Here is a 12,729-nt window from a genome sequence, read left to right as displayed (position 1 = left end):
GCAGGGAAGGGATCCTGGGTAGTGACCTGGTCCCCCTCCGCTGTACTCAAGTATGGGACCAAGGACCCCCACGTGGCTACTGGGAGCCCAGGCCCAGCTAATGCCTGCCTTACTCCCATGTCCTAACACCGGTAGGAGATGATGAGACCTGTAAGCTCCGTTCTGTTGCTGACACAGCCTTTTAAAAAGTGCCGTCGCCGTTGGCTGGCTCTCCCTGCAAACTTCTGTACATGGTTCCAGCGTGGAGGCTGTCCTTCGGCACCAACCGTCCCGCCACTGGCCCGGGCTGGGTCCAGCTCGGGACCCCTGCCTCACACCCGGGTTTTGCTGTTGCCAGTTCTCAGTCCCTAGCAGCAGCAGCAGCAGCAGCTGTGATCAGGTTGCCGAGGACCCTGCCTCAGCTCTGAGGGGCTGGGGGGCAGTCTGCCAGGAGACACCACAATCTGTGTGCATGGGGAACCGGGCCAGGCCGTGCCTGGCTCATACACAGGGCTGAACACACAGCGGAAGAAGCGACCTCAGTGAGAACTTGTGTGACGGGCGTAGTTAGAAGCCACTGAAACGTGTTCTGCCAGTGAGGCTTGCTGCCACGCACACGGCTGGGACACTCAGTCTGGGCCAGAGCCCACCTGCAGTCCCTGCTGCAGCTGAGTGAGTGCCTGAGGTTCTAAGACAGGGGTCCCCAAACTTTTTACACAGGGGGCCAGTTCACTGTCCCTCAGATCACTGGAGGGCCGGACTATAAAAAAAACTGAACAAATTCCTATGCACACTGCACATACCTTATTTTAAAGTAAAAAGACAAAACGGGAACAAATACAATATTTAAAATAAAGAACAAAAATTTCAAGAACAAAAATTTAAATCAACAAACTGACCAGTATTTCAATGGGAACTATGCTCCTCTCACTGACCACCAATGAAAGAGGTGTCCCTTCCGGAAGTGCAGCGGGGTGGGTAAATGGCCTCAGGGGGCCAATGCGGCCCACGGGCCGTAGTTTGGGGACCCCTGTTCTAAGAGCCCAGTAAGAGCCACTTCCCAGAGCACCAGCAACCTGGGAGTGCCCAGCAGAGGGCGCTGCGGCCCTCCCAGCACGCCTGCTCCTTATCCTGGCAGCCACTCCAGGAAAAGGAAGTGAAGACTTCGTGAGTGTGGTCACCTCTAACACCTACCTGGCTTCTCAGACTCAGACTGGAGCCGGGAAGGTGTGCACTCTTGGAAGGGACCTGGCCCCTCCTTCTTTGTTCTGGCCACCCCGGAGATCCTGACCCTCCGGTACTTAGAACTACAGAGCCTTCTGAGCTCGTCCCAGCTTTTCTTATACCCTACATGCTTCCTTGAGTCACTCTGTCCCCAATTTACAGACCAGAGAGGTCATCACCTCAGGGTCACTGGGTCCCACTCAAGCCCCTGCCCTGGGCCACCAGCGGGGACCCCCTTGGACAACAGCTGACTGCAGCAAGAGCTTTTCCCTCCACACCTCAGGTGGGCTTTCCAAGCTGAACACCAGCTTGTACCACCTTCCGTCCCAATCCAGTGACACCTGCTGCATCCACTTGAGGCCTCCTAGTGCTGGGTCTTACCCATTGCCCTCGTCTCTGTTCAACCAACAGACCCTACTCAAGTCCCCGGCCTGCTCCATGAAGCAGCTCTGCCAGGGGCGACGCCTCTGCTGGGGTGCCTCCCTGCTGCCCCATGCCTGGGGAGGCCCTCCCTCTGGACACAGCAGACTCGTTCCTCCAGAAGCAGCCCAGGCCTTACTTCTGGGCAAGTTCCCTGGTCAGTCTTGCCTCTGGCCACCTCTGGGGGACGGTGCACCCTCCCATCACAGGCACTCCTGCAGGGCCGCCCTGGCCGTGGGGAGATGAGGCAGGGCGGCCACACGTACCGAAGCCGATGAGGCCCAGTGTCTCCCCGCGGATGCGGGCCGCTCCCGAAGCGACTTCGCGGATCTGCTCGACGCTCTGCACCCGCGTGCCTTCCCGCAGCGCCTGGTACAGCCACGTGTTCCTCCGGTACAGGTTGAGGATGTGGCAGATGGTGGAGTCCGCCGTCTCCTCCACCGCCGCCGACGGGATGTTGCACACGGCGATCCCTGGACAGGACAGGGCAGGGGCCTGGACTGAGACCTCCCGAGTTCTGCAGGGAGCCCCAGGCCCATCCACCCAGGGGACAGAGATGCTCTGCTTCCGTTCCTCAGGGGCCTCTAGCGCCACACCTGTCATGTGCTCACTGAACCCCACAGCCTGCCCACCCCGTGCTTTCATACCCGTCTCTGGGAAGTGGGCAGTGGGCAGGGGCGAGGGGCAGCTCGGGCCACCGTCCACACCCAGTGCCATGCAGCAGGGAATCTGCCCGGTGACGGCCCGGAGCAGCTGGGGGTCAGAGTGCTGGTGACCCTACTGGGCTGTGGGAAACCCTCTGTCCTCCAGGGTCCCCTCCTGACACTGGCTTTTTGTGTCACAGTACTTTATGAGTCCAACAGGATGAACACGTTAGGACTTCTTTCAAAAAGGAAACGGGAAAGCAGCAACACCTCCTCCCCCAGGTGGCTGGGGTCTGACGAGCAGGTGCCCACGTCTAGCTCGCTCTCCCAGGGCATCCTCATCACCTCCCCTCTGGCAGGAGAGCAGAGTGGACAGGCCCAACCTGCTGCCGCATAGAGCTGTCGAGGCCGAGAGCAGCGGTCAGCAGGGCCCTGATCCACGGCCGCTAGGAGAACGGCCTCGGGTCAAAGGTGGGGAGGGCCTGAACTGACCTCCCTCGGTGGGCGGCTGATTTGGGGAAGGATGTGAATGTTTCCCCAAGGCCACACTGCAAAGATGACCCGGGAGTATGCAGACCTAGCTCTAAGGGCTCCCGCTGCACGCCAGATCTGGGAGCCCAGGGGACACCAGGGTCGCTGTGACACAGCCTGCACGCCTCCATCTTCCCAGGCTGCGGGGTGGCGGCAGAGTGCGCCATTGGACCGCGGCTCCGTCCGTAAGACAGGAAACAACCGCCCTCTCTGGCTCCGCACTCACCCCAGGAGGCCTGCGTGAGGTCCGGGGTCTCTGGAACTGACCCCTCAGGACACGCAGCTCAGGGCGTGAGCGTGGCCATGAGCGCCTCATCCCCCCAGCCCCGCCTGAGCACTGTGACGAGGCGGGGACGGAGGGTCATGCACTCTGCCTGGGCCTCCTCAGTCTTCGGAACGCTCACATCAGGGCGAGCAGCTCCTTCGTGAGAAATGGCCAAGCACAGTCTGGACCGAGAGGACCCTGTACTGTTACTGTTTTGACAGATGGACGCAGACGTCAGAGGCTTAAGAAAAACCTTCAGCTAGCTGTGGAGCGGAGTTTGTTCTGGCTGAAGCCCAGTGGGAAGGCGTGTGCTGCACCCCGGACAAGGAAAGCTACCTGAGGGTGGGTGGGGGTGCTGCCCCTCCAGTGGCCCCTCGGCTTCCTCCGGAAACCCCACAGCCCCGACCACCCTCCTGGGGGAGAGCTCGCCACCATTCCCAGGTCAGTGCGGGAGGTCTACCAGATGCCCAAGGACAAGCTTCCAGCACCCAGAACAGGTCAGGTGGCCTGAGCCCAAAACAGCTCAGCTGCTGCTCCCGTCCCTGCCTTCACCCACTGCTGTGACCCCTTCTGGACTAGACCTGACTGGATCCCCCCAAAACAGCCTGCTAGAAGGCTCCTCAGGGCTTCCAGGCACCCCCCTGCCGCCCTCTTCCCTGATCCTGGGGAGACGCTGCTGGTCTGTCCTAGTCTGCGACAGGATGCTGTCCAGGTGCCAGTGTGTCCAGGCCTGGCCGGAAACCCCGGGGGAGGGACACCTTTCTGCCCTTGTTCCAGGCCTGCTGACCAAATGCTGAGCAGTGCTCTGGAGACAGAGGGCGGCCGGCTGGACGCCTAGCCGCCTCCGGCCTCCACGTCTAAGAGCAGCTCGTCAGCTGGCCCGGCTGCTCCCTTATCTGATGGGACCAGGATCAATGACAATACCGCTGCTGACATCTCTTCTGCATTTGTTGGAATTGTAGGCCCTGGCCCCCGGTGCCTGCAGGACTCTGGGGACTGGGGACAGGGCACCCCCCATACCTCCTCTCCCGGGATGAGAACCTCCCACCCACGCCTGGAGAGATGCAGCTGGTTCCCCCCCACCCCAGGAAAGTCAGTGGCCATGCTACGGACACGGGCAGTGAGAAGGGACGTGCGCTGGAGGACACCTCGCTTGGCATGTTAAGCCAATAATCTGCTGCTTTCAATTTGGGATTTCAGCTCAACAGAGAGCACAAAGAACATTTGTTTTCAAACAAAAATGTTGCTGGTGCCAGGGAAAATGGAACATTTCAGTTTATACGAGACATGCCTCAGACTCCGCACATCCTCCCGTTTCTTTGTTGCAACAGAGGGGCTCCGAGAGCCTCCTCTGGGCGCAGATGCTTGAGTGGGGGTGGGAGCTGTCCCTCCCAGGCCCCCGCAGGAGCCGGGGGTCTGATGCGACCCCTTCTCCTCCTGTGCATGGCCCAATCACCCCCAGCAGTGGGGACCCAGAAAAGCCACATGTGTCCTCAGCATTTTGGCACGAGCTCCTCACTACTGAGTGGGGGAGGGGACCTGGCACCTGAAGGGAACGAGCCCTTTGCCGCCACCCCTGTGTTCACAGCGAGAACCCCCACCTGCACCCCCAGAGCACTGGCCACTTAGAGCACTAGCAGCACCATGAAGAGTCGGACCAGACTCGGAACCACCCACTCAGGCCCCTCTGTCCCCCTCCTGCCCTATTCAGGTGGGGGTACGAACCACCTAAACAAACCGCAAGTCACTCAAAAGGCCACGAGGAGAGGAGGGTAGAGCTCACCGGGTCCCCCCGTCCAAAAGGTGGCAGGCAGGCGGCTCGGGATCTTTGGACGCTCTCATCGACGAGGCTCAGGTATGACGCCAAGCTAGCTAAGTGTCACACACACCCAGCCCGTCCCTGCAGCACGGGGCCCCACGCGGGGGCTTAGCCGGGTGGAGGGGCTGACTCGCCGTGAGGACAGTGGGGGGCCATGGAGGCCTGGGTTCCCCCATCCTGAGGCACCTCTGGGGTACTGGTGCTCACCAGGCAGAGCACGGCCCACACACCCAGCTCAGGGCTGCCGGTCTGCAAACCCAGCACAGGCATGGCCAACAGACGGGATGTCTGGGACCCTTCTGTCCCCTCCCAAAGACAGTAGGGCAGGGGGGAACCCTTGCTTCCTGAACCCCTGCAAATACTCTGCGCACGAAGCCCACACCAGGTGCTAGGACAACAAGCAGGGGTGTGCATGGCAGCTGTGAGCCCTGTCTTTGGGTGTCCAGCTTGGGCATGAAGGACAGTGGGTCCACCTGCTGACCTGGGGAGGTTCTGGGACGGACGGCTCCACCCCAGGAAGGAGAGCCAGGGACAGGGCCCCTCGACCCCAGGAGCACATATTTTAGGGTGCTGGGTGTTGGCCGGCAAACACAGACACAGGACCACCCTCACGGTCCCTCTGCAGGGAAGGCTCGTCTGGCTTCAGGCCCTTCTCGGGAGAGAGAGCCCCGCCCGGCCAGCGCAGGACCAGGGTGGGGCCTCCCACCTGGCAGGCCTGCTCTCCATAAGGCCGCAGCCCGCCCTCTGCACTCACCGAGCTCGCCGGCGGCCTTGATGTCGATGTTGTCGTAGCCGCTGCCTATCCGCACGATCACTCTCAGGGCCTTGAACTTCTCCAGGTCCTCCCTGGTGAGGGTGATGGTGTGGTACATCATGGCGCCGACGGCCTCGTTCAACACCTGCCGCGGGCAAGCAGAGCACAGGCTGGAGGTCCCAGCTCCCCCGAGCCCGCGGTGGTGACTCTGGTGACACACGAAAGGTGGAGGTGGGAAGGGAGGACAGAGGAGGTGACGCTGCGGGGAGGGAACGAGGGGGAACCCACCTTCTCGTGGATCTCCTGAGTGGACTGCGCGTCACAGAAGGCCACGGTGGCCAGGTCCTTCAGGATGGGCATCTCCACGGTGCAGTCTCTGCCGTCCAGCAGTGCCACCAGGGGGCGGGGGTGCAGGGGGCCGTTCATGATCTGGGGGCGGATACCTGCGAAGAGGAAGCGGATTTGCTGGGCCGACAGCGCAACAGGGCCCAGGGCTCCGCCACCTGCCTCTGGTCCTTTGTCACCACAGCCACAACCACCACAGCAACCTCGCTGTCCCCTGGGCTGACTGAACCCACGGAGCAGGGAGGGGCGCACCATCCTGCCCCGGCCTCTGAGACCACAGTTCACTTCGGAGCTGCCAGGCCTGTCCGGGTGGGGACCCAGGCCTCGGTGGTGGCATGCCTGCCCCGTACACCACAACCAAGGCTCGAGACCTTCGGGGACCTAAGTGGCCCCGGCCCATGGCTCCCCCGAGGCCAGAGCGGGCTGTGGCCTTTGTGCCATCTGGCACCACTGCCCTTCCAAACACAAAAAGGGATAAACAGAACCGGGAGGGCCACATCAAGATGCCTGAATCCGCAGGCCCCCCGGGGAAGCCCCTGGGCATGGCTCTGCACCTGTCACCTGAGCTGTCCCCCCACAGCGGTGGGGAAGGTACGTGTGAGGGCTTGCTGGGGTCTCGGGAGCACTTGGAACTTCTCGAAGGACCAGAGAGAAAGCAGTGCTCATAGGTATGGGGTGCCAGTCTGAGTGGCCACCAGACAGCTGGGGGCATTGGGCCCGGTTGGTCCTCCCACAGCTGCTGAAGCTTAGATTCTCCAGCATTTCTGTGCAGCCTGGGGCGTGGTGGCTGGTCTGCCCTCTGTCATGCAGGCGGACACCGCACGGGGCACGCACAGGGGGTGCACCGGCCCTGGAGGTGGCAGGAGCCTGGGCGTTCCCTCCAAACCAGCCCCTTCAAACGCACACACTGGCAGGTCTTGGATTTTGTGGACCCTTCCTGACTGCCTGCCCCATGCTGAATCTCGACCCATCCCCCTGGCTGCGTGAGACCCAGGCCAGGGCAACTCCGTTTCTCCCACCAAATCGGAAACATGCAGTGTCACGGGACAAGTTAGAAGTGGCTTTCTGCGCGTCTCACGCTTTTAGGTGTCCAGATGAACTGATTGTGGCCAATGCACTGGCCAGGCTCAGCCTGTTTTGTACCCCTCCTCCCGCACAGAATATACCTGTCCTGGTCCGTGGCAGCCACAGTCAGGAGCACGTAATGTCACAGGGCGGTGGGCACCTCTGGTAAACAAAGTGGGCCAGCTCCTCTCAAACACCTGGAGGGCACCACTCCTGGCCACTCTGAAATGGCCAGAGGGTGGGGCCGGTTGGGCCCCAGCCACGGGAGGGTCCGATGTCTGACCACCCGGGCTCATTACCACACAGTCTGTAAGAAGCCGAGAGGATCCCCCATCCGGAACTGAGGCCCTATGTCCACTCACGGGCAGTCAGTGGGGGCGGGTGGCCCCTGCCCTGGACGCTGCTCCCGGGCCACTGCTGCCGCATCTCTGGACAGTCATCGCTTTGAACAAGGAGCAGAGAAAAGGCTTCTGTCCTGGCCTCAGAAGAAGAGGCAGGGGTGACCGGGGGCACGGGCCACCTCTGGGCAGCTCTTGTCCATCCTGGGCGGGACTCACAGCCGTCACGGTCCCTCCCAGCCTGTGAGTGGCCAGTGAGCTCCGACCTCCTCCCCGGGATGCTGATGCTCAAAGAGGGCGTCCAGGGGAGGCTGTCCTGGGTGGGGACGGGGGTCCCCTGCTGCCCGCCTTCACTGGCCCTCGACACCCACGTCTGCTCGGTCCTACGAGAGACCAAGGTGGGCGTATACAAACGGGACAAGGTTCTTCCCCCAAAGACCCGCTGACCCAGCCAAGAGGGAGGTGAGGAGTCATTTCACGTGGCACCCAGCCTCTCACCTTGTCCTCAGCACCACCCCCCCTGTAACAGACCGGGAAACTGAGGCACTGAGCTGAAAGGCGGGACGGCCAGTGCTGCCTCAGGGTCCACACACGAAAGCTCCCACTTCTGCCAAGACAACGGTGAGACAGCTACTGCCTCCCACCCGTCTTCCCCAGGACAGGCGGCCCTGGGATGCGTGGGCACATGGGCTCATTTGCCCTGGGGTGCCCCTCCTGTAGGGCGAGGAGCACCCTCACCTGCCTGCACCCCCATGAGCCCTGGCAGGAAGGTTAATCAGACAGTGTTGGCAGAGTTCACGATCACGGTAAACTCACGTGGTCAATTAAAAAGCAACCGCACAGGAAAGGTCAGTGGTCGCCAGGCAGGCACCTGCAGCCACCCGAGACATCTGCAGGGGCTGAGGGGCCGTCACCACAAGATGTCCATCCACAGCATCAGTGCATGCATCCCGTTACCTGGGAAACAAACTCCAGGTTGCCTAGTGATCGCCTCCCCTCCCCGACTTGGGCTGCCGCTTTTTTCTTTGGCGAAGCCCAGCCTGTGCTCTCGTCCAGGGTGGGAGAAGAACGCAGCAGAGGCGGGTACTGGCAGGACAGCATGTGGGTGGGGGTCACGCGTCCTGCGTGAGTGTAGAGCTGCTGAGGACCAAGCTCTCAGGGGGCCACACGGGACCCCCCAGCACTGAGGATAAGAGAAAGCTCAGCCGGGCCACTGCCAAGCTCTGCTTCCATGATATAAAGAAAGGGACCATGCCACCTGTGCTCCCCCAGCCCAGGAGGGACCCATCCACCTGCACCCCAGGATTCAGGGCCCCAAAGACCCCAAGAGTCGCCAGGGAGGTGAAGTTGTAAATAGACTCTATGTTGTCCCACATTATTGACACGGCGGGTGATTCTGACGTGAACAATTTCAGGTATATCAGGATACGATCGACATACACTGTGGATTAGGATCCATATGTTTCAAGATGGCAAAATGACTCTTTCAGGGTCTATGGGAAATGGGGTACCGACTCAGGGGCTGGACCCCAGCCTTGGAGGGCGTGCCCTCTTTCCTCTACAGTCAGGGCAACTTGGGGGTAGAAAGTCAAGGCTTGTGACCAAAAGCTAAGTTACCGATTACTGACCCTCCCTTGCCCCCCCAGCCGGACAAGAGCCCCACAGTGCCGTTCTTACTCCCACTTCTTTTTTTTTTTTTGTATTTTTCTGAAGCTGGAAACGGGGAGAGACAGTCAGACAGACTCCCGCATGTGCCCGACCGGGATCCACCTGGCATGCTCACCAGGGGCGACGCTCTGCCCACCAGGGGGCGATGCTCTGCCCCTCCGGGGTGTCGCTCTGCCACGACCAGAGCCACTCTAGCGCCTGGGGCAGAGGCCAAGGAGCCATCCCCTTTTTAATGCTTTTCCCTCCCCTTAACACATTGCTTTAAATAGGAATAAAGGCACGCCTAAAGAAAATGTCTTGAGTCTTAGACATTTAAAATCATGAGATTTTTAAATTATAAATTTTTTTTTTTTTGGTATTTTTCCTAAGTTAGAAGCAGGGAGGCAGTCAGACAGACTTCTGCATATATCCAACCCGATCCACCTGGCATGCCCACCAGGGGGCGTTGTTCTGTTGCAACCAGTCATTCTAGCGCCTGAGGCAGAGGCCGTGGAGCCATCCTCAGCGCCTGGGCCAACTTTGCTCCAATGGAGCCTTGGCTGTGGGAGGGGAAGAGAGAAACAGAGAGGAAGGAGGGGGGGGGGGTGAAGCAAATGGGCGCTTCTCCTATGTGCCCTGGCTGGGAATCGAACCCGGGTCCCCCGCACGCCAGGCTGACATTCTACCGCTGAGCCAACTGGCCAGGGCCTTACTCCCACTTCTCAGTGAGGAAGATGGAACCAAGGGTGACCACACGCCACACAAAAGGCACAAGGCAGTGCCAGGGATACCTGCCAATGAGGGTCAGGGGGTCTTGGTGGCTCCAGAGTCAGTGACTATTCCCTTTCTACAGAGTCCACACCAACACCAGTGGACTCGCCCAGTGTGACCTGTGCAAGGCCGAGAGCTCAGGATAGCCCTGGCATCAATTACATCCTGGTTTTGGGCTCTCCGCTGCCCAAGTGGGGACCTGCCCCTCACATGGGACACAGTGACCAGCTCCTGCACGTAAATAACTGTGAAATTAGAGTGGAAAACAAAGGCGACCCCAAGTCGAGCTGTCAAGAGTGGCCTGTTGTCCAGGGCCTTGTTCAAAGGCCCTGCTGATTCTATAGTGCAGGGGTCCCCAATTTACGGCCCGCAGGCCGCATGCGGCCCTGAGGCCATTTATCTGGCCCCGCTGCACTTCCAGAAGGGGCACCTCTTTCATTGGTGGTCAGTGAGCAAAGTGCGGTGTCGCTCACGTACAGTACTACTTCTGGTGACGCGCGGGACGCACGCGTCACGGCTCTGGAAGCACGTCATATCACTTGTTATGGCTAGCAGTGACAAATGTGGAACCGGACATTGACCATCTCATTAGCCAAAAGCAGGCCCATAGTTCCCATTGAATTACTGGTCAGTTTGTTGATTTAAATTTACTGGTTCTTTATTTTAAATATTGTATTTGTTCCCGTTTTGTTTTTTACTTTAAAATATGTGCAGTGTGCATAGGGATTTGTTCATAGTTTCTTTTATAGTCTGGCCCTCCGACAGTCTGAGGGACAGTGAACTGGCCCCCTGTGTAAAAAGTTTGGGGACCCCTGCTATAGGGGAAAGGGACTGTCCCCGGAGAGCCACCTAGACTTAATGCCGCTCTACTGGGGTGACAACATTGGCGTTTTCCGTGGGAGCTGCCTCTTACCCAGGTGACACCGGCGGAGGCTAATCGGGACGTGCTCCCTCGAGCAGAGAGATAGACGGGAAAAGGCAGGCAGACTCAGCACACAGCCGCCCTGTGGTGTTTCTGAGACCCATGTCCTGTCCTTCCTGGATACCGTCCGAGTCCAGCTGACCTTCCTACAGGAGGAGGTGCAGACTTGGGATGGTCTGGCTTTGTTTCTGTCACCTGCGCCTCGGGAATCAAACCGCCTCGTGATTTCAATGCTTTTAATATTTCGGGATGGGAACAGTTTTACCACAGACCTACAGTAATCGTGGGGACCAGCAGGCAGAGGCCACCGAAGCCCCGGACAACACAGCTGTCTCGGAGCACCCACGCCGGGTGGCCGGGATCACGGGATGACAGTCACACGGGCAGCTGCTGCATCCGCGCAAGTCACCTCCCTGCTCACCCAGCGGGCCGGCCGAGTGCACTGGGGAAGAGGACCAGCATCCGCGCAGGTTGCCACTGATGCTCTGGGTTGGAGAACACAGGTGAGACTCGCAGGTGGGGCCCAGCTGGGAGCCCCTGTTCTGTGGGCCAGCACCAGCTTAGTGTAAGGCACCCCTCAGCTCTGATTTTTGCGTCCTCTGCAAAGTCAGCCGGAGGCCCAGCTACGAGCCAGCACCGGAAGGCCTTGATAAGGAGATCAGCTCCTTAAATAAAACATGGGTCTTAACGAGCCTCGGCTAGCCAGTGGGTTGCTCTTGGGTCACTGCCCTTGCAGCTCAGGTAACAAGTGGACAGAGAGCAAGCTGCGCAGGAAGTGGGATTGCTCATCTAGTTCAGCAGAATGCAGAATGTCTGGACCCGCAGAAAGACAAGCCTTGTCCCTTTCGCTGGCTCCTTAGAGTCACCAGGGAAACTGCTCTGGCGGCCTGAACTGGGCAGTGTCCCCACTGTGCTGAGGACCTTGAACAGAGACAAGGGATGGAAGCTTTTCCTTTTCCCAACAGAACTCAGAAACAAAACCAAGACCCATTTATCCTTTTCTTGAAATCACTGTTGCAGACACCCCCACCCTGGCTGTCCAGACCCCAGGCACCCCGTCATCAAACCCCGGCCCCCAGCAGTGTCGGGCTCCTGTCATCAACCTCACCAGCCCCAAGGGAGGTCCCTCTGCCCGAAGCAGCACCTGAGGTCCTGGGAAGCAGGTGCTCCCCACCCCAGGGGCGGGCGGCCAACGCCCACCATGTAGACCCAGCAGGCAAGACCATGCAGACTGACTGGCACGGAGAACCAGGATGGACGTCACTGGAAACCACACAGTCCACAGCCAAGCGGCCAAGGACATGAGGCTCTGCTTCTATTTTTGGTGAAACCTATTCAAAGGCCCAGCCTCACATGGGTGGTCCTGGAGCACCAGAAGAGGGCCAGGAAGAAGGGACCCAGCTGGGGGACAGCTGATCCCCAGGTGTGGGGCCCACTGGCTTCCTGGACAGGTGAGGTCATACAACTCCCATGCGGGGTGTGATCCCTGAAGGCCCAGGGGACCTGTGCATGGGGCTGCCCCTCCGGCCGGAATGCCACCCTCTGCACCGCCTTCTGCCAAAGGGCTCAGCAGTCCAGCTGCCCCTCCGGCCGGAACGTCCACCCTCTGCACCGCCTTCTGCCAAAGGGCTCAGCAGTCCAGCCGACCCACTGCTCCTTCCTGGTACCGGTGCCCCCTCCACCTTCCTTGGACGCTGGCGAGGTCCATGTGGACGTCTAGGGCCTGCTGTCCCCATGGTGGTAGCTGCCACTCTGGTTCCAGCTCACAACCTAGGAACCCAGAGAACTAACTGCAGGGCCCAGCTTTCCAAGGTCCCGAGCTGTGTGCTCTGCAGCCCACTGGAGACACCGCCGGGACCACCCACTGCTGCTGCACCCAGGGGCCTCCGGCCCCAATGATTAGGCACAGCCCAGACTCCTCACGTGCCTGGACGCTGAGGACAACCTTGGACAGCCCTGAAATCGTGAATTGGGAAGTCACACGGCTGGCACTGCTGGTCTCAGT

The 12,729-nt window shown here is 60.1% G+C and overlaps 1 protein-coding gene across 11 annotated transcripts in view; it reads right to left on the bottom strand.

Annotated features, from left to right (window-relative positions):
- The window catches only part of CTBP2 (C-terminal binding protein 2), a 162,893-nt gene that overhangs the window by 18,235 nt on the left and 131,929 nt on the right, over positions 1 to 12,729 (bottom strand). For all 11 annotated transcript variants that reach the window (XM_066355911.1, XM_066355905.1, XM_066355912.1 and 8 more), the window contains 3 exons: positions 5,925 to 6,079; positions 5,637 to 5,781; positions 1,890 to 2,096 (listed from right to left, as the gene is read on the bottom strand). In XM_066355911.1, the coding sequence (XP_066212008.1) occupies positions 1,890 to 2,096; positions 5,637 to 5,781; positions 5,925 to 6,079 (507 nt within the window). The remainder of the gene's footprint in view (positions 1 to 1,889; positions 2,097 to 5,636; positions 5,782 to 5,924; positions 6,080 to 12,729) is intronic.

The sequence above is a fragment of the Saccopteryx leptura genome, chromosome 13 (assembly GCF_036850995.1).
Source record: "Saccopteryx leptura isolate mSacLep1 chromosome 13, mSacLep1_pri_phased_curated, whole genome shotgun sequence".
NCBI classification, from domain to species: Eukaryota; Metazoa; Chordata; class Mammalia; order Chiroptera; family Emballonuridae; genus Saccopteryx; species Saccopteryx leptura.
Note: the sequence above shows the minus strand (reverse complement) of the source record. Positions and strands in the feature narration are given on the sequence as shown.